The following is a 27083-nucleotide window of genomic DNA, read 5'->3' on the forward strand; positions in this document are numbered from 1 at the left end:
TAGCCTGAGGATAAAATCAGCCTGCAGGCTCGGCATAACCCAAGGGATTATGGAGAATTGGAGCCAGAGCCACCAGATAAATCAACTGCAAGCCCTTTCCACCTTTGGACTTTCAGAAGGTGAGCTGATAATTGTCCTTATTATTTAATCCAGTTGAATTGGGCTTTCTATTATTTTTGACCCAAAGCAGTCTAATTACTAAGTTAGGCCAAATTATACTGAGGAAACTTTCCAGGTGTCTGTTGAATTCTATCTGCCCTGCTGCCTAATACTTAGCCCATTGCCCACCTGCAAATCTAGTCATGGGATCATCATTCACTGTTGAGTGTTTTCTAGTCTGAAAGTGGTCAGAGAGAAAAAATGGTACAACATGTAGAAACCACACCCTGTGGGGAAGTGCCCTTGAATCACTTTAGCTCACATAAAATATTTAATTCTTGCATGCATGACCTTGGTATTTTGTGGAGGGTCCCAGGGCCGGACTCCCATAACTTAAATTTGTGTGGTTGATGTAAATTCTAATTACCAAATTGGAAGTTGGAGTAATTAGGACAGACATGGTAACAAGCACTGAGCACTCCTTCCATCATCAACGCGATGCCCATAGCATAGAAAACACCAAAGTGTTTAGGAATCCCATAATCCTGAAAAAGGAGAAAGTGTTGTCAATGGAAAGACACCAATCAGTGACAGAACCACAGGATCTGGAAACCCAAGCTTCTGGCCTCCTGTTGTTCATTACACATAACCCATCACCACACCATCAAGCCAGATGTCCCTCCCCTTTGCAGATCCTTCTTGGAACCATGACCCTTCCTAGCTCCCACATCCAATTTACCCTCCCTCTCCTCACCATGGCAAAGATGTCCTTGGCTTCTAGGGCTCTGCGATGGAGAATGTCTCGGCGCAAGACTATCAGCAGGAAGAGGAAGCCCAGGAGCACGTGGCCCAGGTTACTGAGAATGTTGTTGAAGGCACTAAAGGAGGAGAAGAAAACCATGAGAGAGTCGAGGTGATCCAAGATATTCAGAGAATGAATGAATGCTTGAATGAGTGAGTACACTCAGCACTCCACGTTTTCTACCTAGACTTTTCATAAGATTTCAGGACTAGCAAATCATCAGAGATCATGTTTAACCCTACTACTTTAATTTAGAATGCCTAACCTGTGATCACGTGCCCATTTCCTCCCTGGGATGCCTGTGTGGCTTCCCCAACACCCACCCAATCCTCTCTTATCCTGACGACACTGGCATGGAATGAATCCCAGGAAACAGAGCTGCTCCAAAGATGGGCAGTTTGGCCAAGTGTTTCAGCTACACCGTGAGAGGGAATTCTCATAGATGGACCCATGCTATGTGTGTCAATATTCAGCTCTGTAATAGTGACGTGTCAGCCGGTCATGGTCAGTTGCTTTATTTCAGGAAACTGAGGCTGGTTCAGTTCTGGAACAAGAAGTCTGTTCTTTCCACTTCACTATGTTCTGGTGGCTAGACCATGGCCTTGGAGGCAGCAGGCCTGGGTTCAGGTCCTGGCATCACTAATAGTTGAGGGACCTTCTGCAAGTTCCTTTCTAAGCCTTAGTGTCTTCATCTGAAGATGGAAGTGATGCTAATCCTACCTATCTTATGAGGTTGTTCAGTGGATTAACATATGAGCAGCTCATGCCCGTGGATGAGTGTCGTCACAGCTAGGACCTGATGTTTTCAAAAATGTGCCTGTCTTCTTAGGAATGTTTCCTGAGGCCCCTATACAGGAATGAAAGGAAGATATCTTGTCTCAACTTTTTGATTTCATCCCTCCTTACCCTTGACTGGGGTAGTAATCCATAGTTATTTTTCGTATTTTTTTTTAATGTTTATTTATTTATTTTGAGAGAGAGAGATAGAGAGCAAGTGGGGGAGGGGCAGAGAGAGAGAGGGAGCCGGAGAATCCCAAGCAGACCCTGCAGCTGTCAGCGCAGAGCCTGACAGGGGGCTCGAACTCCTGAACTGTGAGATCATGACCTGTGCTGAAACCAAGAGTCGAAGGATTAACAGACTGCGCCACCCAGGCGCCCCAGTGTTTAGTATTTTTAAAAACTGAAATCGCATCTCACAGAAAGGAATCTCTAAATGTCTCATGGGCAAACAGAGGCCAGGGCTCACCTCAGGACGCCCAATGGGTGAGCACAGAGGAAGTTGTAGTAGCAGATGTCCTGATTGCCTGTGACATTCACCACCTGCAAAATCAAGAGCGAGAGGAGCAGATGCAGTTTTTCTCCATCTACTGAGCCCACCCTGAAACCACAAAAGGCAGGCAATGCTCACAGTGATTTACCATATAACCAGTGTTCCTTCTCAGCAGGGGACGGGTCATTGTCTGCTGCCTTTACGCAGCACAGGCTAACTAGGACCGTCATGATATGTTCTATTTTCTGGATGCATGTTGGGAGGGTGTGGAGCTATCCCATTCTCTATGTAGGAGTGATAACCACAGGGCATGTGGACAGGAGGAAGCATGTGTTCAGTTTTCCATTTTTCTCACCATCTCTATCATTAAGAACCTTCCTAGACCATAGCACAGCGGTATCTTCTGACAGGGCCCTGGAGTAGTAAGAGAGTATGGAGATTATAAGCAGTGCTGCCCAAACCTCATAAAAGTCCTTGTCCTCATCACATAGTGAGTAGGAAACTGGCCAAATTATTAGACCAATGGCTTTCAAACTTAGAAATCTGTACATTAGAATCACTGGGGGTCTAATCAGTACTGATGTTTGGTTCTACTCTCAGGAACTTGGACCTAATTTGGTGTAGGGTACAGCCTGGATACCAGGATTTCAAAGCTCCTCAGGTGATTTTAATGCACAGCAAAGTGTGGGAATCACTGCATTAGAAACACCATCAGCCCCTTGTGCTTTCTACGTAGGCTTTCTTGCATAAAATAAATGCTAGAGAAGGTCATTATGTGATCTGGACCCAAGGTTCTATGAAGGCGCAATAGGGATTCTCAAGGTGTTTTAATTATTATCTTTGTTTATTTGTTTTTACTCTATTTTAGTTCTTATTTTATATTTTCTCAATTTTATTATCTTATTAGCTTTTTAAAAACTTATTACCTTTTTTTAAGAAGCTGTTTGTAGTTTTATAAAAAGTACCCTCAATGAGAGGGCACAGGCTAAATTAAATACCAGGTTTCTTTGTTTTGATTGGAACTTTATTTACTCCGCTCATTACCCCTTGATAATCAGAAGTTCAGTCTGGTAAATAACAGATATAGTTGATAGATATTATGACTGAATGAGCTTACGGTAATGACTTCAGATTGGTAGACAAAATAATATGAGGTCCCAGGCCCCTCTGTGATAAAACGATTGGGAACTAGATTTAAAGATTCATCAAAGATGAAGCAACGGAGATGTCTAATTTGAAGACGAAATCGGAAGTTAATTCTTGGACTGAGATCAAGTTATATAGACTTTTCTCTGCAAGTCATAGCAAAGATCTCTCCCTGCAGCACGAAAGCTGGGATTCTGGGGTTCTGGGCAGTACTCACTGTCTGGTAGGTGATGACCAACTGGATCACAGGCAGTGCATAAAACACAGCAATGGTGATGATGTTCCTAAGCAGCCAGAAAGAACCGGAAATTGTTATTTCCAAATTAACAATGGAATTTTTGCTCAATTTTTTAACATAAGAATCCTTCCACTCCGTAACTCTCTAATTAACTTGCAAAAGTAATCAGAAACTGATTATGCAGTTCCCGTTTCTTCAGCCTCCCACTCCTACAAACATTGGTAAAACTGTAAGTGATACCTGCTTCTGTTTTAACCAAATTATTGATGAGGGCCTATTTCTTAGGTTGTTTTAGATTAGATGTTAGATGTTTTCGATTAAAAGTGACCAGAGCGCAAGTAACGGGAGATGGATCACATGAAAGGATGTGGCTCTCTTACATAACTCTTACTTCCAAAATGATGGTCCCACTATGAAATTCCATGGGGCCCCCACTGTCCCTTGCTTCCCTCGAATACCTGTATCCAAGTAAAAGGGCGTCCTTCAAGAGAAAAAAATGGAAAGAGCTATCACAGCATCAGCCTGGGATTTCTGAGGGGAGAGGGGTCCCCTGCTAGGCAGCTCAGCCTCTTGGCTTGGAGAGAGGCTGCATCAGGGTCTATTTAGCACTGGCTGTGGTATCATTTCCTTTCAGTGTGGTTCGCAGCTACTCTGAGACGCTGTAGACATCTAGTCCCTGAAATCATTGGCTTTTGTAAGAGCAAGTCTGGGTGAGAAGATGGAATGGCTTCAGTTTAGCGTGTCCCATGGAAGATAGTGACATGTTATTGTTAGGTTGCCTTTCTGGAAACGGATTGAGTGTGTTCCATAAACATATGGGATTCTACTACTATTCTTATGATTCTTTTTAATCACTATGAACACTTTTTTTTCATGTTTTTTATTATTTTTAATTTTAAAATTTTATTTAAATGCAAGTTAGTTAACATATGGTGTAATAATGATTTCAGGAGTGAAATTTAGTGATTCATCACTTACATCACTTACATATAACACCCATCCCATCAATATAACATATTACATATAACACTTATCACAACAAGTGTCCTCCTTAATGCCCATCCCCCCACTTTACTACCATTCTTATTTTTACTTTTATGTATTTAAAAGTAAAATTTAATTTTACTTAGGGCTGGCTGCTTTTTGTAGTTTTTTTTGTTGTTGTTTTTCTTATAGAATGTGGCACGAATCCTTGAAGCATCTATATCTTTGCCTCATTAAACTGAAAGGTGTGCCATAAGTGATCATGGCTTTTACTAAGAAAATTTTCATTTTACTTAAGGGAACCATGGTCCCAGTGGCCACCTACTCACCAGAAATAAATTTTATATTTTTTGCTGACAATCCTCCGGTCCTTCCTGGACAGATCTGACAGGTAAAGGAACATCTAAAATATCAAATAAAAAAAGAATGCAAACATGTACTTGGTTTTTTTTTTTTTTTTTTTTTTTTTTTTGTGGAAGACACACAAAGGAAAGCTTTATAAATTCTCAATCCAATCCATTGCTAGGGATTAAAATTATTTAATAAACTTTTCTTTCAATTTTGTTTTTCCCAGAATACCCTAATACACACCCTAGTATTTTCTCTGAAATAGTAAGAATTGGCTGATGTAGAAAAACCTATTGGGAGTCTCAATGGCTTCTTACATCTCAGGAACTGGTTTTGCCATTTTTGGAGATGTCCACTGTGTGGTTCTTGAATTATACGATTGAAACTGTGCAGTCCACCTTCATATTCCTTACTGGATACAACACAATATAATAAATATATGCCAAAAAGAAATGAGCTTTATTCCTGAGGGATGATAGGTACAGAAACAGAGAGTTTTCCCAGGTATACCCCTCATGAATCTTTTCTTTCATCTGGTGGATCCACTTCAGACCCTGAGTATTTTTTTTTTAAGTTTTATTTATTTAAGTGATCTCTACATCCAACGTGGGGCTTGAATTTACAATCCAGAGATCAAGAGTCACATGAATTACTGACTGAGCCAGCCAGGTGCCCCCAGACCCTGAGTGTTTTAATGCACTGCTCTCCTTAATTCTCTCACCTTCTTCCTCCAGAAAGAAATGCTAATTAGCAGGGTATTGCTTTTAGTCTGTAGTTATATTTTATCTAAAAAGCCCTCAGGGAAATATGGTTTCCCTTGAAGGGAAAAAATAAAGGAAACTGAGACCTTTGCTGAAGGTGTATTTGACTGTTGAACATTCTGCCCTTGCCAAGAGTACGGCCAGGCAGAGGTACCTTGGTCCGGATGATGTTCTTATCACTCTCAATGTCTGGCATGGTGTCGAAGTCACTCTCCTCCACAGAGCTGTCTGTGTCTGACTGGCATGGCTGCCCACCATCGGAGGAGGACATCTGCCTGCCAGGACTGGAGCTTGACTCCTCTGAAAGAGAGAAAACTCATCTGCCTTCCAAAGCTAGGAAGAACCCATGCAGTCCATCCCTCTCTGCAAAAAGCAGTGCTGACTCATTCTTGAAGATGTTGTGTTGGTAAAAACGAACTCCTTACCCACAACACATGTCCTTCTCTTAATTCCTCCTCAATGGACTTCTACTTTGCCGCTTCTCCTATTTTTATATTTAAATTGTCTATTTCTAGGGCTGAATGCATATTAAGAACATAAAGGCAACTGCTCTGTTAACTACTTGGATGCAAAAAATAAGATTATGCTTATATGTCATGTTTCATATTTTACAATATGAACATAAATATATAAACATACACATGCACAGTTATGTATAGCATCGACCACAGACCCGTGTAAGCACACGCATATCCAGCAGCTATACATTGCTCGTGGGTAAAGTATTTGTACACTGAAACCCCCCACATGCCGCATCTATGATTATATAATGAGAACAACACTCTCAGGAAGAAGAATCCTTGTGTTCTCATGAATGTTTCCCAGAGCAGATGGGAATTTGTGCAGCTTGATGAGCACATGAGCTGAGCCTACCTTCTGTTTTATTGCTTCTGTTCAGTTAGTTTAAAAAAAAAAAAAAATCCTGTTCTTGCAGAGCTAGAAATAAGTAGCCTGCATGAAGCCCACATGCTTCTCAAAGTTACAGTACACCAGAGTAGGAAGAAGGACTCCAGCCCATCTCCCTGACATATTAAGCAAACCATTCACAGACCCACAGGAATTCTGTCTCTTTCAGGCCACGCAATGAACACTGAGGGGTTGCCATGTGAATGACTAGGTTCAATTATGAAGTTAGCCAAAATGAACGATTGTCAGGCTACAGCCATGTTCACCTGCAGCACAGCCTTAGTCTTCTGATCGCCCTTACTCCACTGAAACCTGAGAATGAAAGAGCTCGTCAATTGATTTCGGGCTCCCTGACACCGGCTCTGACATACTGTTCATGCCCTAAACTCAGGCCGGGTATGAAAACATCCCCACACGGACTTTGGGAGTTGACGGCAACCATGGTAGGGAATTCTGCTCAAGTGTGGCTAGCACAGAATAACAAACTAGAGAAGGTTGGAGCTGGAAGGAGCCTTCCAGATCTTCCAACCAATTTCTCTTATAAAGAGAAGACAATCTTAGACGATGACTGCCTTGCCCACTCACACAGTTAATAGTGGCTGGAAGGCCCTTTTTATCCCATTCTCTGGAGAATTAAGAAATACTTCAATGAATGGACTCATAGTAGGCAATACCTATTGCCCCATAATTGCTTCCTTCAGGGGTGCTGGCAGCAATGGGATGTGACACCGCCATATTTCCAGAGCCTGTTAAAAAGAAAAGCAAACACTTCATGTCCAGTTGCTAAAACAACACAACTCTAAGTAGCTTGAATCATCAGTCCAATACAAGACTCACCAAACTGTGACCTACAGGCAAAATCTAGCCTGCTACCTATTTTTGTATAACCCTTTAACTAAGAATGGTTTTAGAATGTGAGACAGGAAACCATCAAAATCCTAGAGGAGAATACAGGCAACAACCTCTTTGACCTCAGCTGTGGCAACTTTTTACTAGGCATGTCTCTGGAAGCGAGGGACACAAAAGCAAAAAAATATCTATTATGACTTCATCAAGATAAAAAACTTCTTCACAGTGAAGGAAACAATCAATAAAACTAAAAGCCAATCTATGGAATGGGAGAAGATATTTGCAAATGACATACCAGATAAAGGGCTAGTATCCAAAATCTATAAAGAATTGATTCAGCTCAACACCTAATCAATAATCAAGTTAAGAAATGGTCAGAAGACATGAACAGACACTTCTCCAAAGAAGACATACAAATGGTGAACAGACTCATGAAAAAATGCTCACCATCACTCATCATCAGGGAAATATAAATCAAAATCACAATGAGATACCACTTCACACCTGTCAGAATGGCTAACATTAACAACTCAGGAAACAATGGAGGTTGGTGAGGATGCAGAGAAAGGGGAACCCTCCTACACTGTTGGTGGGAATGCAAACTAGGCAGCCGCTCTGGAAAACAGTGTGGAGTTTCCTCGGAAAGTTAAAGATAGAACTACTTACTCTATGACCCTGCAATTGCACTAAGTATTTATCCAAAGGATACAAAAGTACTGATTTGAAAGGGCACATATAACCCAATGTGTTACAGCAGCATTAACAATAGCCGAATTATGGAGAGCCCAAATGTCCATCAACTGATGAATGGGCAAAGAAGATGAGGTTTATATATACACAATGGAATATTACTCAGCTATCAAAAAGAATAGAATCTTGCCATTTGCAATGATGTGGATGGAACTAGAGTGTATTATGCTAAGTGAAATAAGTCAGTCACAGAAAGACAAATACCATATGATTTCATTCATATGTGGAATTTAAGAAACAAAACAGATGAACATAAGGCAAGGGAAGGAAAAATAAAATAAGATAAAAACAGAGAGGGAGGCAAACCATAAGAGACTCTTAACTATAGAGAACAAGCTGAGGGTTGCTGGAGGGGAGGCGGGTGGGGGGATGAGTTAATAGGTGATGGGTATTAAGGAGGGCACTTGTGGGGATGAACACTAGGTGTTATATACAAGTGATGAATCACTAAACTCTCCTCCTGAAACCACAACTACAGTATATGTTAACTAACCTAAATTTAGGTAAAATCTTGGAAAGGAAAATAAATATTTTAAATGGTTGGGGAAAGAAATCAAAAGATTTCATGACAGGTAAAAATCACATGAAATTCAAATTTCAGTACTCATACATGAAGTCCTGTTGAAACACAGTCACGGCCACTTGGGTATGTCTATGGCTGCTTTTGGCTATGGTGGCAGTGTTGAGCAGTTGTGACAGAGACGATACGGCCCTGTGAAGTCTAACATATTTGCTATTTGGCACTCTACAGAGAAAAAAAAAATCTTCCAGTTCCTGCCTGAAAGTATTGCAGAATCACAAGAACAAAGGAGCACAGGTCCTGAAATCACTTTGAGGAAGGTCACCACTGAACAGAAACACAGAAGTATCTGTCTGTCATTAAACCGCTGTAATGTGGAGGCTTTCAAAATAGCATTTAGCAGCACCTTAACCACTGGCAGGATAAGTCCAGATAGGGAGGAAATTACAGCACTCCTTGGAGCAATCAATGGTGAAAACTGAACTAAGGATATGGAAGAATATGAGATATTTTGAGAGATATTTCTGTATCTGTTGCCAAATTTTTGTTGGCAGTGAGAGATAAATTAAGATAATGTTCCTCAAACTTTTCCACTGAAGTACTCCTTGTAGCACAGGGAGTGAACTCATCCCTCTGTGTCTGGTGCTGTCATCTGGAGCCATGCCACCACCAATATCAGAGAGAAATAGCTTCCAACCTTCTCCTTGGTTGTTAGGCAAGATGCTATTCACTGAGTTTATTCACCCCCGAGAATTAGGTGGATCTGAACAAGGAGAGGAGAAACCACAATTAAGCAGGGTATCTAGGCAGTTTCTCTGACTCTGACTTCATGCTACAATATTTCCAGGAGCCACACTCATCCGCGGAGATGCTTGAAAATGTTTCTTTACGCCTCCTGAGCTTTGTCAAGGATCTAGGATATTGTCAGGCTGGTGGGCATTTCAATATAGTATCTTCCTTCTGAAGTGAGATCGCTTGTATCACATTACAGGCAGAAAGGTCTGTGTGTTACCCAGTCAGTCTCTTATATGGTTGCAGAGAAATAGATTTTCAGTGAAGACACATAACTGAGGATATTCTATGATACCCTCACTGTAAATGTATTTCCATTTCTTCATTGAAAATGCAGTTTGTTACAGTTTGCGTTCATGCTGCAATATGTAACCCGCACAATGGAACCAAAAGCCTCACCAGTTCATCATTTATCACAGCCAGCTCTCCTCATCCACCTCTCAAACTTCCTTCCGCTGGTGGGCAGTAAAATCATTCACGGTTTTTCAGGCCAATTTGTAGGCTTTATCATATCTTTTAGTCTTTTTGTGTCCATTCATTTCCTTCATGAAGAAAAAGATTTAAGGGGCGCCTGGGTGGCTCAGTCGGTTAAGCATTAGACTCTTGATTTCTGCTCAGGTCGTGCTTTCATGGGTTCATGAGTTCGAGCCCCATGTCTGCTTGGGATTCACTCCCCTCTTTCTGCCCCACCTCTGCTCGTACTCTTGCTCTCTCTCAAAATAAATAAACTTAAAAGAAAAAAGAAAGGAAAATATTTAAATCCTGAGTTCAAAATATTTAGTCAGGTGATGAGAGATGGCCTTTGAGACTCAATTTCCTTCCTCCTTTTGGTAGCTTAGCCAAGAGCTGGCTCAGCCAAGGTCTTTAACTAACACAGCATTCCTGGCAGGCAGGGTTGTTCCCAGGCCCTCAGAGTGCAGACTCCCTGGCACTGTTCCTAGGCCTGGAGATTCCTTGATAGATTTCTCATCACGTCAAGAAAGTAGATGTACCTTGGCCTTTCTTGGGCTTACCCGTAAATATGGAACGTGGTTTCACCACCATGTTTGCTTTTCATCCAACTTCAAGACAAAGAAACAGGTTATTTTCAGACCCGTAAGTATGAGGTATTAAATTTTTTTTGTGCCCAATAATAACGTCATGTGGAGATGTGTACAACTTGACTGACTCTTTGTTCTAGGACAGATTTGGTCGTAGTTACAGCACAGAGCTTTGCTGCTGGATACTATTGACAATAACAAGTACTACTTACTATGACCCCCACCTCTAGTACTGCTATGATAACTAATGCTCTCACTGCTATTATATATTATAGAACTACTGCATCTCACTACTGTGGTTGTTGATGCTAGTTGATGTTTATGGAGAACTTACTGCATGTCAGACACCCTTTTAATTTCTTTTCAAGAATTTACTCATTTAAGTTTTCAACAGCCCAATGAGGTGGGTACTGTTCTCACCATTTTAAAATAACAAAAGAGAGGCACCGAGAGTGGTTTGTTGTATTAGTTTCAGTCAAAACTTATCTTCTTTTTATTTATTCATTTATTTATTTATTATTGTTTTTTAATGTTTATTTTTAATTTATTTTGAGAGACAGGGCAAGAGTGTCGGAGGGACAGAGAGAGAGAGAGAGAGAGAGAGAGAGAGAATCCCAAGCAGTCTCTTTGCTGTCAGCACGGAGCCCGATGTGGGGCTCGAACCCACAAACCCTGAGATCATGCATGACCTGAGCAGAAACCAAGAGTCGGACACTTCACTGACTGAGCCACCGGGTGCCCCAAACCTTATCTTCTTAATTGAAAAACAACACCAGGACTTTCTTCCAGTATATGAATAACTGGCAGCGAGCACGTTACTTTCATGGAGTATTCAAGAATATCTTTCAAAAAGACAAGGAGGTTGAGACTTGTTCTCATCTCCACTATAATAAGCTGATACTTTAAAGAAGCGTCTAAGGGCAACATTTGCTTTTTGGGTTGTCTGCTACTGCTTACCAATGATTTTCTATTGGGTCATTTCCCTCAGTGTCTTTCATATTTGTCTCTTTTCAAGCTTAAACTCCCTCTTTTAAAGTTTTTAATTCAAGTGTAATTAACAAACAGTGTGACATCAGTTTCAGGTGTGCAACATGATTCAACAATTCTGTACATTCCTCGGTGCTTATCATAAATGTACTCTTAATCCCCATCACCTATTTCACCTGTAACCCCACCCACCTCCCTTCTGGCAACCACCAGTTTGTTTTCTGTATTTAAAAGTCTGTTTTTTTAATTTGTCCTTTTCTTTGTTCATTTGTTTTGTTTCTTGAATTCCACATATGAGTGAAATCATATAGTACTTATCTTTCTCTGACTGACTTATTTCACTTAGCAGTATACCCTCTAGGTCCATCCATATTATTGCAAATGGCAAGATTTCATTCTTTTTTATGGCTGAGTAATATTCTAGTACACACACACACACACACACACACACATACACCCTACATCTTCTTCATCCATTCATCAACCAATGGAAACTTGGGCTGCTTCCATAATTTGGTTATTGTAAATAATGCTGCAAGAAACATAGATGTGCCTAAATCTTTTTGAATTAGTGTTTTTGTTTTCTTTGGATAAATACCCAGTAGTGGAATTGTGGATTATATGGTAATTCTATTTTTAAATTAAAAAAATTTTTTTGAATGTTTATTTATTTTTGAGAAAGAGAAAGAGAGAGAGAAAGAGCGTGATCAGGGCAGGGGCAGAGAGAGAGGGAGATACAGAATCTGAAGCAGGCTCCAGGCTCTGAGCTATCAGCATAGAGTCCGATGTGGGGTTTGAACTAATGAACCAAGAGATTATGACCTGAGCCGAAGTCAGATGTTTAACTGACTGAGACACCCAGGTGCCCCTATTTTTTATTTTTTTATATTTATATACTTTTGAAAAAGAGAGGGAGAGAGAGAGAACACACAAGTGGGGGAGGGACAGAGAGAGAGGGAGACAGAGGATCCAAAGCAGCCTCTTCACTGACCGCTTAGAGCCTGATGGGCGTGAACCTACTTAAGCTGAGGTTGGATACTCAATTGATTGAGCCACCTGGGTGCCCTGATTCTTTTATTTTTTGAGGCACTTCCACACTGTTTTCCACAGTGGCTGCACCAGTTTGTATTCCTACCAACAGTGCATGAGGGTTCTTTTTTCTCCATATCTTCACCCACACTTGTTATTTCTTGCCTTCTTGATTTTAGCCATTCTGACAGGTGTGAGATGATAACTCATTGTGGCTTTGATTTGCATTTCCCTGAGGATGAGTGGTGTTGAGCACTCTTTTCATGTATCTGTTGGCCATCTGTAAGTCTTCACTGGAGAAATGTCTGTTCATGTCCTCTTCCCATTTTTAAATTGAATTATGTGTTTTTATGGTGTTCAGCTATATAGGTTCTTTATATATTTTGGGTATTAATTCCTTATTAGATATGTCATTTGCAAGTATCTTCTCCCATTCAATAAGTTGTCTTTTTGTTTTGTTGGTGGTTTCCTTTGGTGTGCAGAAACTTTTTATTCTGGTGTAGTCTCAATAGTTTATTTTTGCTTTTGTTTCCCTTGCCTGAGAAGACATAGCTAATGTTGCTAAGGCTGAGGTCAAAGAGATTACTGCCTGTGTTTTCTTCTAGAAATGTTATGGTTTCAGGTCACACACTTAGGTCTTTAATCTATTTTGAGTTTATTTTTGTGTATGGTATAAGAAAACAGCCCAGTTTCATTCTTTTGTATGTAGCTATCCAGCTTTCCCAACACTATTTGCTGAAGAGACTGTCTTTTTCCCATTGTATATACTTGCCTCTTTTGCTGTAGATAATTGACCATAAAAGTGTGGGCTCATTTCTGGCCTTTCTATCTTGTTCCATTGATCTATGTGTCTTATTTTTATGCCAGTACCACACTGTTCTGATTACCACATATATTTTTTTAAGTTTATTTATTTTTGAGAGAGAGAGAGAGAGAGAGAGAGCAAGTAAGGGAAGGGCAGAGAGAGAGAGAGAATCCCAAACAGGCTCCTCACAGTCAGTGCAGAGCTCCACATGGGGCTTGAACTCACGAACTGTGAGATCATGACACGTGACCTGAGCCGAAATCAAGAGTTGGATGCTTAACCAACTGAGCTACCCAGGTGCCCCTGGTTACTATACCTCTATAGTATATTTTGAAATCTGGGATTGTGATACCACCAGTTTTGTTCTTTTTCAAGATTGCTTTGGCTGTTTGGTCTTTTGTGTTTTCAGACAAATTTTAGGATTATTGTTCCAATTCTATGAAAACTACTGTTGGTATTTTGATAGGGATTAAATCTGTAGATGTAAGATCTACATTACATATAAGTTCTACCATTACCCTATGTCCTTTTATAAAGATGTAATTTTAAAATTATTAAATGTGTAAATAGGAAGTGAAGAATGACACTAAAATCATAAAACCCAGAATTTTTGGCATTTTGGTGCTACTGAGAAGCCCTCTACCACGAGAGGCAGAAGTGTGCATAGGAAAGTGCTTGAGTTTGGTTATGACAGGAGGTTGAAATGGTTTGTGGGAGGCAATGTTTTTGTGGGTGTAAACAAAGGAGAAAAAAACCCACAAAACCTAAAATCAAAGCTAGTGAGCAAACAAAAACAATCGCTGTTTTTTTAGGTGACACTTCATTAAAAAGCAAAAGCCAGCTGTGTGGGTCTGTTCAGACTTGGATGTGTCACTGATTTCTGTACTCAGCTCTGGCTCATGATTGAGCAAGCTGTGATTCTAATCTGGTTGTTAGCCATTTTCACTCTGAGGCATCTGCAACATCACTAATTCTAGGATGGACAAGAGAACCAAGATTTTCACGGGCAAGACAAGTGCCAGAACATAAAGATGTTTTAACTTTGTGGACTTTTTTTTTTTTAAGAAATGTGCTCTTAAAAAAATTTTTTTTTAACATTTATTTACTTTTGAGAGACAGAGCGAGACAGAGCATGAGTGGGGGAGGGGCAGAGAGTGGCGGGGGTGGGGGTGGGCAGGTAGGGTACACTGAATTCAAAGCAGGCTCCAGGCCCTAAGCTGTCAGCACAAAGCCCGATGTGGGGCTGGAACTCATGGACCTCGAGATCATGACCTGAGCCGAAGTCGGCCGCTTAGCCGACTGAGCCACCCAGGCGCCCCTAACTCTGTGGACTTTTATAGGCACAATTTAAATATGAGATTGGCAACTTTGTATAACAGTATTCTGTTAATTTTTCTAATGTTTAAGACCTTCTCAGAATGCAAAAAACCAGAACATTGGCTCCCAAACTTCAAGTATGCTCCCAGAAGGAGAGTTATATTTATATTTAACTGTATGGTATTTAGAAAGAATTAAACACAAAATATCAGTTTATAGGACAGACCAAGATGTTCTGGCTGGGAATAAGTAAACATATAAAGTTGTGAATGAGCTCATCTTAATGAAGAGAGTTATTCTGGCATCTTTTTCTCTGAGCATGAGCCCTTTGCCATCTGTTTACTTACACTGCATAAGATATGTTTGCATGTTGGCTTTTAATATTAAATGCTCAACATGAGGAGAAAAACTTTACTTCATTTTGAGCATGTTTGGATCTTTCAGTGATTTCATATTTATAATTGTCTTGCCTTCTGTCTCTGGACTCAGGAGGTTGGAAGTTGAAGAGGTAGTCAGAGATGATAGGAACTAGCTGCTGGAAAATTTCAGTTTTATGCCAATAGGCTACCTATCCCAACTAGTCTCAACAGATGAGGAGAGAGTTCCAGTCCAAGATGGCAACATGGGAAGACACCGAGCTCACCTCCTCCACGGACACACCAAATCTACACCCATTTATAAAGCAATTCCTCCCGAAGAACCTAGGGCTGCCTGAGTAGCTTCTGTGCAAGTAAAGATAGAACAGCAAGAAAAACAAAGACATGGTAAGGAAGGGCACTATGGGAACTACAGTGGGAGGGACCATGAGCAGATCTGTGTACCTTGGGATGCTGACAAAAACCACGGTTTAAAAGGGCAACTAGGGGCACCTGGGCAGCTCAGTTGGTTGGGCATCTGACTCTCTTGGTCTCGGCTCAGGTCGTGATCTCATGGTTCGTGGATTCGAGCCCGAGATGGGCTCTGCACTGACAGCTCAGAGGCTGCATGGGATTATCTCTCTCACTCTCTGCCCCTCCCCTGTTCACATGCACACGCATATTGTCCCTCTCAAAATCAAAAAATAAAAACACTTAAAAAAAATAAAAGGGCAACTCGAATATAAAAGATCCAGCCTTCAAACTCCAGCAAACGGTGGGAGAGCTACTGGAACTCTCTCTGCTGGGAGGGTCTGGCCAGGGTCTTGGTTCGTTGTCCCCCTCCACCTGGATGGAGTACAGGGGAGCATGGCCCAGGTGTCATAGCTGGCCCACCTCCTTAGTGCACATTAGTTTTAGAAGTTCTCTCTGCAGAAAGATGAATAAACTTTAAATATAAACCATATACAGTGAAGCCTTTCTACTCTAGTAAAATTTTGCCGCCAACGTTAAGCGTATCTATTGAAGAGAATGTTTCTGAGGGGAAAAAAATAAAAGGACAGGCATCCTGAGTCCTCAGTGGCAAATTGGGTAAAACCTCTGTTTTTGGCACTCCATGGCCACATTCCAGATGCCAGCATGGAGAGGGAGAAATACACGTCATGTTTAGCTGGTCACTTTTTCCTCCCACCATCCCACTGGCCTCAAAGAAGTGGCCTCATTCTCTCTTGCAAGAGTTTCTCTGCCTCGTCTTCTTGCTGTGGTAGCCTTCAACCTCTCCCCTTCTCTGGGGTCACAATGGCACGTGCAGTGGGGTAAGATAAACAAAGTGAGTCTGGAGGTTTTTGTTTTTAAGTTGAGAGAATGAGGAAAACCACAAAAATGAGATTTCTCTTAAAGAAGTGGCAAGAAAAGCCAAGCCAAGAAAATTTGTAAAAAGAAGCATCAGGACTAGAGTTTGAGACCCATTGCCACAGAACCTGATGTGGCCTATGCTCCTTGACTCCTCCAAACTCACACTGCTTGTCTTCATTCCCTCTGCACCCTGCTCTTTGCTAAGAGGCTGATTTGGTAATGGCTCCATGGAGGGAAGAATTTGATTGGCCATTGGGTTCTTAAATCTAACAACTTGTCACGTTTGTTAAGCTCTCTCACTTGAGACAGTAACCCTCTCTTACCCTCAGGTTCCATGCTGACAGCTCATGTGGTCCCAGAAGGCTGTGAGACATACTTCATTCACCTTTCTCTCCAATTGTGGCTGAATTTCTGTATAGGTTCTTTACAATGATGTGAAATGTGGGATTTTTCACTGACAGGGCCACTAAAGGTTTTTAGAGCACAGAGCCTTTCCTAGGACCCCTCACAATACCCCAGAGGTCCCTGACTTCAGTGCTAAGCGATGAGTGGGGAATACAGTAAAAAATGCCTTCATGGCCTCAAGAAAGTCTTTACAAACACTATTTCCATTTCACCTGACTCCATGAAATTATCTCCATCTTTATCCCGTGAAGTATGAAAGACATCTCTTTGTTTTAAGCACAATCGGAACCAATGTCAATATTTTTCAAATAGAACTTAAAGAATGGCGGGCAAATGAAAGAAAAACAAATACAGGGGAGCTGACAGATACTCCAAATGCAGCCTTCCTTTTGTTATGTAACTAAAACAGGACTGCCACCAATTTGACAGCCTTGTAGGGACCTGGCTCCATGTTTTCTGCGTGAAGCACAGGCAAGGTGAAAGCATCAGGCCCAGCTCCTCAGATGTCTAGGTCCACACTGATTTGGGTGGACACCATGCCAAGCCTAATGGGATCCTCCTTCCCTTTCAGATACTGCTCCTAGCATTTTCTCTGATTAGCAGTCCCCCAGGGCATTTCCTGTAGCTCTGAGCTCCACTGAACTTCCTGTAGCCCCCACAGTCACACTGATCCTGGCCCTTGGGAGAGAAAGAAATATTTTTTAACTTTTTACTTTTATTCTTATCTTGAGAGAGATAGCATGCACAAGCAGGGGAGAGAGGAAGACCGAGAACGGGGAAGAGAGAGAGAGAGAGAGAGACTCTTTTTTTCTTGTCATGTTTTTTAATGTTTAGTCATTTTTGAGAGAGACAGAGCATGGATGGGGGAGGGGCAGAGAGAGAGAGGGAGACACAGCACCAAAACAGGCTCCAGGCTCCAAGTGGTCAGCACAGAGCCTGATGCGGGGCTCGAACCCATGAACTACGATATCATGACTTAAGCCGAAGTCGGGTGCCTAACCGACTGAGCCACCCAGGCGCCGAGAGAGAGAAAGAGAGAGAGAGGGACAGAGAGAAAGAGAGAGAGAGAGAGAGAGAGAGAGAGAGAGAGAGAATCTCAAGAAGCTTCCATGCTCAGTGTGGAGCCTGACACAGGGGCTCAATCCCATGACTCTGGGATCACGACCTGAGCAGAAATCGAGAGTTGGATGCTCAACCCACTGAGCCACCCAGGGGTCCTGAGAAAGACATTTCTATATCCTTGCTTCTCTGCAAACCTTCCTCCCCTGAATGTCTCACATTCATTTCAGTGCCCTTCATTTGCTTGTGTCTCTTGCTCCAGGCTGCCTTCTCTGCTCTTGTCTCCCGCATCTAGGTTTCATCTCACTTGTCATGTGCCTTCTCTCCCTGTAGCCTGTCTGCATAACAAAGGTGCTGTATTTCCTCCCTATTTCAAAGTCCTTTGTGGTGAATACTCCTAGTCCCTACTTCCTAACTAAGCTGGGATTTTGTTCAGGTATCCTCGTCAGGCAGTCTGTGTGTTTAAGTCAGTGATTCCCAATTGGGGGTAGGGGTGGGGGAACCATTTTGCTCCCAAGAGAACATTGTCTAGGGACATTTTTAGTTGTCACAAGGAGGGAGTGTACTACTGGTTTCTAGTAGGTAGAGGTGAAGAATGGAGTAGACATCCTACAATGTACAGGACAGCCCCCCCCCCAACAAATAATTATCTGGCCTGTAATGTCAATAACGTTGAGTTTGAGAAACACCAGTCTTAGAGGAAGATGATCTCATCCTAGTTCTGTAAGGAGGCTTGATTGATCTGTAGGTAAATCTATTCCTTTGCAGTGACTGGTTTAACAAGCAAATGATCCACTCTATGCCAATGAAACATGAGCAGTTACTGAGTGCTTCTGAAAAAGTCCTTCCCTTTGGACATTGTCAGGTGAGGGTGTCAGAGTGATTCATCTCACCACTGGCACTGGAATTAAAACAGAGCCAAGGGAATGGCAGGGGAAAGGACAGGGCCACCAGACTCAGTCAGTCCTAAGTGCACCCTTTTGTTCAACTTCCAGGGAGACAAGCATCTATATTAAGTGTGGTTTGAGATATAATTTGTTGTTATTTGCAGCGATGTGAATCCTAACTGATGCATCTTTACTCTTATCTTTTTTCCTTCCCTCCATCTCTCCCTCCTTTCCATCTTCTTTCTTTTCTTTTCTTTTCTTTTCTTTTCTTTTCTTTTCTCTTCCCTTCCGTTTCCTTTCTCTCTCTTTCTCTCTCCCTTCCTCCCTCCCTCTCTCCCTTTCTTCCTTCCTCCCCCCTTTCCTTCCTTCCTCCCCCCTTTCCTTCCTTCCTTCCTTCCTTCCTTCCTTCCTTCCTCCCTCCCTTCCTTCCTCCCTTCCTCCTTTTCTTCTTTCTTTTCTTGTCACTCATTCACTTCTGCTTGCCATCTGAAGGGTCCCTTCAGAGCTAATTTTCAGAGCTTTCTTGATCTTAGATAATGATCTGAGCTAAAGTTTCAGCTCTGTCTACCTACACTTCACTGTTCAAGAAACTCTTCTGAACACGGAAATTCTTTCAATTATCAATATGGTAATAAAATACTTCATTGATACAATAAAAATAACGGACCATACTTTCACAGAGCACCAATTGGATTGGACTAATCAGGCTTTCTAAGTTCAACTGGGACCTAAAACAAGAGCAAAACTTGGAAAGCACTAGAAGAAAAAGGATGAGATCCAGAGAGAAGACAAATTCATTTAAACATTTTACGAATAAAAGGGAAAGTAGCACTTAGTATTTTAAAGACGCTAGAGCAGGTGTCCTTTGATAGTCTTTCATATTGCTAGTCGAATGTTGTCAAAGCCAATTTCCTGGGTGGCTGGAAAATAAACATGCTGACATTGAGGAAGACAAAAGTCAAAGGAAGGCAGGAGAAGCAGAGTGAGAAATGCTCCTGGTGGGGGGGTAGGGGATCAATTTGTGTTTCTCTAAGACTCTGTGGGCTCAGTTAAGTACAGAAAACACAGAACTGAACATCTGCTGCATATGACTTAAAAATCAAGTCTCATTTCATCGTTCCTTTTCTAAATCATCACTCTGTGCCAAATAACTTATGAACACTGAGTAACTCATGCTTAGACTTTTTAAAAATGAGGATATTTACAAAAGGTGTAAACCTCCAGTTATAAACTAACTAAGTCCTGGGGATATAAGGTACAGGCTGGTCATTATATTGTGTATTTGAAAGTTCCTAAGAGAGTAGATCTTTTTTTTTTTTTTAATGTTTATTTTTGAGAGATAGAGAGAGACAGAGAGAGACAGAGTGTGAGCAAGGGAGAGGCAGAGACAGAGGGAGGCACAGAATCTGAAACAGGCTCCAGGCTCTGAGCTGTCAGCACAAAGCCTGACGCAGGGCCTGAACCCACGAACCTCAAGTTCGTGACCTGAGCTGAAGTCAGATGCTTAACTGACTGAGCCACCCAGGCGCAACCCCCCCCCCCCCCGCCCCCGCCCAAGAGAGTAGATCTTAAAAGTTCTCATCACAAGAAAAAATTTGTAGCTCTGTGTGGTGATGGATGTTAACTAGACTTAATCGTGGTAATCATTTTGCAATATATACAAATATTGCATCATTGTGTTGTATACTCAAAACTTACAATGTTACATGTCAGTTATTTCTTGATTTAAAAAAATGAGGACATTTAATTTTTAAAAAATTTTTATAAAAAGATCAGGTAATTGAGTTTCTTCAAATTATCAGAGTGGAGGAAAGGGCACATTACAATGGTCAAATAATCAATTATTCTGGATTTCCCAAAGTTATTACACTTGTTAGTCTCAAATAATTCAGGTTTTTAGCCACTTGAACAACAATAACAAAAAAGCCTCTATTTCAATTTGGGAAAATTGAACTGTGTATTAGAGTTGAGACAATAAATTCTTATTGTTCGAAAGTTGGCTTTGGGATGAAATAGGTGTGAACAATTTACATCCTATAAAAGATTAAACTTCTAAAGAAGATGAACGGCTGATAAATGAGCCATGGACAATTGCAAGGGACACTCTAAGCAAAGGGTCTTAGTAGGAGCTCCATATCTCAGTACTTACCAACTCTGAAAACTGGTTCTCACTAGCTCTGCTTTCTCTAGAAAGACTGTAGATTAGATTAGTCTGTGGGATAGGAATCAAGGGAGGGTTTGGCAATGATGAAAGTCAGAGAGACAAAAGTGCCAAATGGGATGTTGCCGCACACTCTCTCTCATTCGAATTGACTTTTCTTACCAGGAACTTTTCTTACCATCACTGGAACCAAAGCTTCCATCAATGGATTTTCTTTGAAATCTGTAAACAAGAACATACACATGCTCCTAAGACCGTGAAAACTTCAGCATTTTACATTTGTTGCAGATTTGTCTGCTAGGATCTCTTAAAACAAGCCTTTGCATGTAGAGAAATTGGAACTCTGACATGTTGCTGGTAGGATTGTAACATGGTACAGCCACTTTGAAAAACTCGAAAGTGAAACAGACTTAACATCTGACCCAGCAATTCCGCTCCTAGGCGTGTACATACATACATAAATTCATTTACTTATTTTCAGATTCATTTATTTTCAGATAATTCATACATCATAAAATTCATCCTCTAATGTGCACATTTCAATGCATTTTAATATGTTCACAAAATTGCAACCAGAACATTTTCATCCCCCCCCCAAAGAAATTTAAAACCTATTAGCAGTCACTCCCCATTCCCCACTCCTACACTTTCCGACAACCATGAATCTACTTTCTGTAAATTTGCCTGTTCTGGAAATTTCACATAAATGGAATCATAGCATATGTGGTCTTTTTTTGACTGGCTTCTGGTTCATCTATGTGGTAGGATGAATCAATACTTTGGTCTTTTATGTATAAATAATATTCCTTCATTTTATTTATTACTTTATTTATTTATTACTTTATTTATTTATTTATTTACTTATGTGAAAAAATTTTTAACGTCTATTTTTGAGAGAGAGAGAGAGAGAGTATGAACGGGGTGGGGCAGAGAGAGAAGGAGACACAGAATCTGAAGCAGGCTCCAGGCTCTGAGCTGTCAGCACGGAGCCCGATGTGGGGCCCGAGCTCACAAACTGTGACATCATGACTTGAGTAAAAGTTGGACACAATTGAGTGAGCCACCCAGGTGCCCCTAAATAGTATTCCTTTGTATGGATACACCATGTTTAATTTATATGTTTACATTTGGTGGACATTTGATTATTTCCATTTTTTGGCTATCATGAATAACACTTCTATGAACATTTATGTACAAGTTTTTCTGGGTATATATGTATTAAATTCTCTCGGGTATACACCTAGGTACAGATGTGCTTAGTATAAGGTAACTGTTTTGTGGGTTTTTTTCCCCAAACTTTTCCACAGCAGCTTTATAGCAGAAACTATTTTATGTTCCTACTAGCAATGTATGGAGTTTCAATTTCTCCACAGCATTACCAACTCTTGTTGTTTTCCATTAAAAAAATATTGTAGCTAGCCTAGTGGGTAAGAAGTGGTATCTCCTTGTTTTTTCTATCTTCATTTCCCTGATAGCTAATGATGTTGAACATCTTTTCATATGTTTATTGGCCACTTGTAGATCTTTGGATAAATATTTATTCAAACTCTTTGCCCATTTTATTTATTTATTTATTTTGTATCACTGGCTTGTAAGAATTCTTTATATCATGTGGATACTAGACTCTTACCAGATAGATATATGAGTTGCAAACATTTTCTCCAATTTTGTGTGTTGTATTTTCACTTCCTTGATAGCGTTCTTTAAAAGTGTAAAACTTTTAATTTTGATTAAGTCCAATTTATCTAATTTTTTTTGTTACATGTTCTTCTGGTGTCATATCTAAGAAATTGTTGCCTAATTCAAGGTCACAAAGATTTAAACCCAAGTTTTCTTCTCAGAGTTTTATAGATTTAGCTTCTATATTTAGATCTTTAATCTGTTCTGAGTTAATTTTTCATATGGTGTGAGGTAGGGGTAAAATTTCATTTTTTTCAGGTTGATACCCAGTTGTTTCAACACATTTGTTGAAAAGAATATCCTTTCTCTGTTGAATTGTCTTGGTACCCTTGTCAAAAATATATTGATCATAAATGTAAGGCTTTATTTCTGAACTCTCAATTCTATTCTATTGATTTATACGTCTTTCTATATGTCAGTGCCAGAGTTTCAATCATGTAGCTTTGTAGTAAGTTTTGATATCATTAAGTGTAAGACCTCCGCTTTGTTCTCTTTTTTTTCATGAGTATTTTACCTATTCTGGGTCTCCCCACCTTGCATTTCCATATGAATTTTAGGATCAGTTTGTCAGTTTCTGTAAGAGTGTCAGCTGGGAGTTTGATAGGGATTATTTTGAATCTCTATGTCCATTTGGGGAGTGTTGCTATGTGTTTTAGTTTGTATTGTTGCTGTAACAAATTATCACAAACATAGTGGCTTAGAACAATACAAATTTATTATCTTATAGTTCTGGATGTCAGAATTCCAAAGTACATCTACTGTGGCTAAAATCAAGGTATGAAGCAGGGCTGTATTCCTTCTAGGGGCTGCCAGGGGATTACCCTTTCCCTTGCCTTGTCTAGCTCCTGGAGGCTGCCTGCATTCCTGGACTCATGGCCCTTTCCTCCATCTTCAAAGTATATTGCTCTGGCCCTGCTTCCATCATCACATATCCTCCTTCTGCCCTAGACCCTCTTGCCTCCCTCTTACAAAGACCCTTGTGATTAGATTATACCCACATGGATAATCCAAAGCAATCTCCATAACTTTATCACATCTGTAAAATCTCTTTTGCCATGTAAAGTAACATACTCACAGGTTCTGGATATTAGAATGTGGACACCTTTTGGGGGCCATTATTTGGCTACACCATCTTAATATTAAGCCCTCCAAACCATGAACATGGGATGTCTATTTACTTAGGTCCTTTTTAATTTCTTTCAAGGATGTTTTGTCATTTTCTTTTTTTTTTTTTTTTAATTTTTTTTCAACGTTTATTTATTTTTTGGGGGACAGAGAGAGACAGAGCATGAACGGGGGAGGGGCAGAGAGAGAGGGAGACACAGAATCGGAAACAGGCTCCAGGCTCTGAGCCATCAGCCCAGAGCCTGACGCGGGGCTCAAACTCACGGACCGCAAGATCGTGACCTGGCTGAAGTCGGACGCTTAACTGACTGCACCACCCAGGCGCCCCTGTTTTGTCATTTTCAATGTACAAGTCTTTAATTTGTTAAATTTATTCTTAAGTATTTTATTATTTTTGATCCTATTGTAAATGGAATTGTTTTCTTAATTTCATGCTTGGATTAGTCATGGCCAGTGAATAGAAATAAAACTGGCTTTTGTATATTGATCTTGTATCCTGTAATCTTGATAAACTCAGGATTTCTTTTTGGAGGTGATGAAAATTAGATAGTGGTTTTAGACAGTTGTGCAACTGTGAATATACTAAAATTAGACAGTTGTGCAACTGTGAATATGCTAAAAGTCATTGAACTTTATACTTTAAAAGGGTGAATTTTGTGGTCTGTGAATTATATCTGAATAAAACTATTACTAAAAAAGCCAGATATATCATTTGGGAACATCTATCAAACATTAAAATGTGAATCACTGTCTTCTCGCAAAATGAGCTTCCCTTTTGGATGTGAGGTTGGTCAGGGAGGAGGAAAGTTAGGGATTAGATGTGTTTGTGCTTTCATACATACTCTTACTTCTAGACAGAGACTCTAGAAATTGCACACCCCAGATCCTGGTATGTCTGGTGGAAGAACTTCTCTTTATACCTCTTTTGTTCCTAGAGACAGCAAATTCATCCCTGCCTCAGGGCCTTTGCTCTTTTTCTTTTCTTTTCTTTTTTTTTTTTTGAGTGGCTTTTTTTTTTTTAATTTATTTTTGAGAGACAGAGCACAAGTGGGGGAGGGGCAGAGAGAGAGGGAGACACAGAATCTGAAGCAGGCCCCAGGCTCTGGAGCTGTTGCACAGAGCCCAACCCGGAGCACAGACCCACCAACAGTGAGATCATGACCTAAGTCCGAGTCGAATGCTCAAGTGACTGAGCCACCCAGGCACCACAGGGCCTTTGCTCTTGTTCTCTGCCTGGGCCACTCTCTCCCCAGATCCTCACATGGCTAGCCTCTTCTTCCTATTAAAGTCTTCCTTCTGAGATATCTTCCTTGCTGAACAAATCAAATCTAATGTAGATTCCCAATCCAACCATTCCCTCTCACACTACAGTGTTTTTTTTTCCCTCCTGTCACTAGCTGAAATTATTTGCTTTATTAATACTTGCTTGCTTATATGTTTCCCCTCTGTACAATGTAAAGTCTGTTAGAGCAGGGATCTGGACTGTCTTGTTCACCACTGTATCCCTGAACGCTAGGACAGAGCCTGGCACATAGAAAATGATAACTAAATATTTGTTGACCGAGCAAGGCAGATTATTATTATTTTTTTTTTTATTTTTTTTTTTCAACGTTTATTTATTTTTGGGACAGAGAGAGACAGAGCATGAACGGGGGAGGGGCAGAGAGAGAGGGAGACACAGAATCAGAAACAGGCTCCAGGCTCTGAGCCATCAGCCCAGAGCCCGACGCGGGGCTCGAACTCACGGACCGCGAGATCGTGACCTGGCTGAAGTCGGACGCTTAACCGACTGCGCCACCCAGGCGCCCCATATTATTAAGAATGGTTACAATTTGGCCTGACTGTTCTAGCTGGCAAATGAGGCTATGGTTAAGTCCCGTTTGGTAAAAATTAAGCTTTAAATTTAATTCCAGTACAGTTAGCACACAGTGTTATATTAGTTTCAGGTGTACAATATAGTGATTCAACACTTCTATACATTACTCAGTGCTCATCATGGTAAGTGTACTCAATTCCCTTCACCTATTTCACCCATCCCCCTACCTGCCTCCCTTCTGGTAACCATCAGTTTGTTGTCTATAGTTAAGAGTCCGTTTCTTGGTTTGCCTCTCTTTCTTCCCCAGCCCCTTCTACTTGTTTGTTTTGTTTCTTAAATTCCACACAACAGTGAAATCATATGGTATTTGTCTTTCTCTGACTGACTTATTTCACTTAGCATTATACTCTCTAGCTCCATCCATGTTGTTCCAAGCAGCAAAATTTCATTTCTTTTTTTATTTATTGCTGAATAACATTCCACTGTATATATACCACGTCTTCTTTATCCATTCATCACTTGATGGACACTTGGGCTGCTTCCATAATTTGGCTATTGTAGATAGTGCTGCAATAAATATAGGGGTATGTGTGTCCCCTTTTTTAGTTTTTATTTAAATTCTAGTTAGTTAATGTACAGTGCAATCTTAGTTTCACGTGTACAGTACAGTAATTCAACACTTCTATACATCACCCTGTGCTCATCACAACAAGTGCACTCCTTAATCCCCATCACCTGTTTCACCCTTCCCTCATACCCCCCCTCCTCTGGTAATCATCAGTTTGTTCTCTGTAGTTAAGAGTCTGTTTCTTGGCTTGTCTCTCTTTTTTTCCCTGTTTGCTCATTTGTTTTGTTTCTTAAATTCTACACAAGTGAAATCATATGGTATTTGTCTTTCTCTGACTTATTTCACATGGCATAATACTTTTTTTTAAAAAAAACCTTATTTTATTGTTTTATTCTCAAGTTAGTTAACATACAGTGTAGTCTTGGCTTCAGGAGTACAACCCAGTGATTCATCTCTTACATATGACACCCAGTGCTCATCCCGAAAAGTGCCCTCCTTAATGCTGGTCACCCATTTAACCCAGCCCACTATCCCCATCAACTGTTAGTTTGTTCTCTGTATTTATGGTCTCTTATGGTTTGTCTCCCTCTCTGTTTTTACCTTAGTTTTCCTTCCCTTCCCCATGTTCATCTGTTAATTTTTCAAATTCCACATATGAATGAAATCACATATCTGTCTTTCTCTGACTTATTTTGCTTAGTATAATACCCTCCAGTTCCATCCATGTTGTTGCAAATGGCAAGATTTCATTCTTTTTCATTGCCAAGTAGTATTCCATTGTATATATAAACTACATCTTCTTTTTTTTTCAATATATGAAATTTATTGTCAAATTGGTTTCCATACAACACCCAGTGCTCATCCCAAAAGGTGCCCTCCTCAATACCCATCACCCACCCTCCCCTCCCTCCCACCCCCCATCAACCCTCAGTTTGTTCTCAGTTGTTAACAGTCTCTTATGCTTTGGCTCTCTCCCACTCTAACCTCTTTTTTTTTTTCCTTCCCCTCCCCCATGGGTTTCTGTTAAGTT

General features: G+C 40.6%; 1 protein-coding gene across 6 annotated transcripts in view; it reads right to left on the reverse strand.

The window, feature by feature from the left end:
• Positions 1 to 27083, reverse strand: part of SIDT1 (SID1 transmembrane family member 1) — a 114850-nt gene that overhangs the window by 17110 nt on the left and 70657 nt on the right. For 5 of the 6 annotated variants that reach the window (XR_004344095.1, XM_032594754.1, XM_030330067.2 and 2 more), the window contains 8 exons: positions 21043 to 21086; positions 7229 to 7300; positions 5803 to 5948; positions 4869 to 4942; positions 3535 to 3601; positions 2148 to 2221; positions 854 to 977; positions 527 to 644 (listed from right to left, as the gene is read on the reverse strand). Coding sequence is in view for 5 of the 6 variants with exons in the window: in XM_032594754.1 (XP_032450645.1) it covers positions 527 to 644; positions 854 to 977; positions 2148 to 2221; positions 3535 to 3601; positions 4869 to 4942; positions 5803 to 5948; positions 7229 to 7300; positions 21043 to 21086 (719 nt within the window). In the remaining variant the exon portion in view is untranslated. Of the gene's footprint in view, positions 1 to 526; positions 645 to 853; positions 978 to 2147; positions 2222 to 3534; positions 3602 to 4868; positions 4943 to 5802; positions 5949 to 7228; positions 7301 to 16675; positions 17501 to 21042; positions 21087 to 27083 lie in introns of those variants that run through there. The other variant, XM_030330069.1, reaches the window with a different exon arrangement.

The sequence above is a fragment of the Lynx canadensis genome, chromosome C2, assembly GCF_007474595.2.
Source record: "Lynx canadensis isolate LIC74 chromosome C2, mLynCan4.pri.v2, whole genome shotgun sequence".
In the NCBI taxonomy this organism is placed as follows: Eukaryota; Metazoa; Chordata; class Mammalia; order Carnivora; family Felidae; genus Lynx; species Lynx canadensis.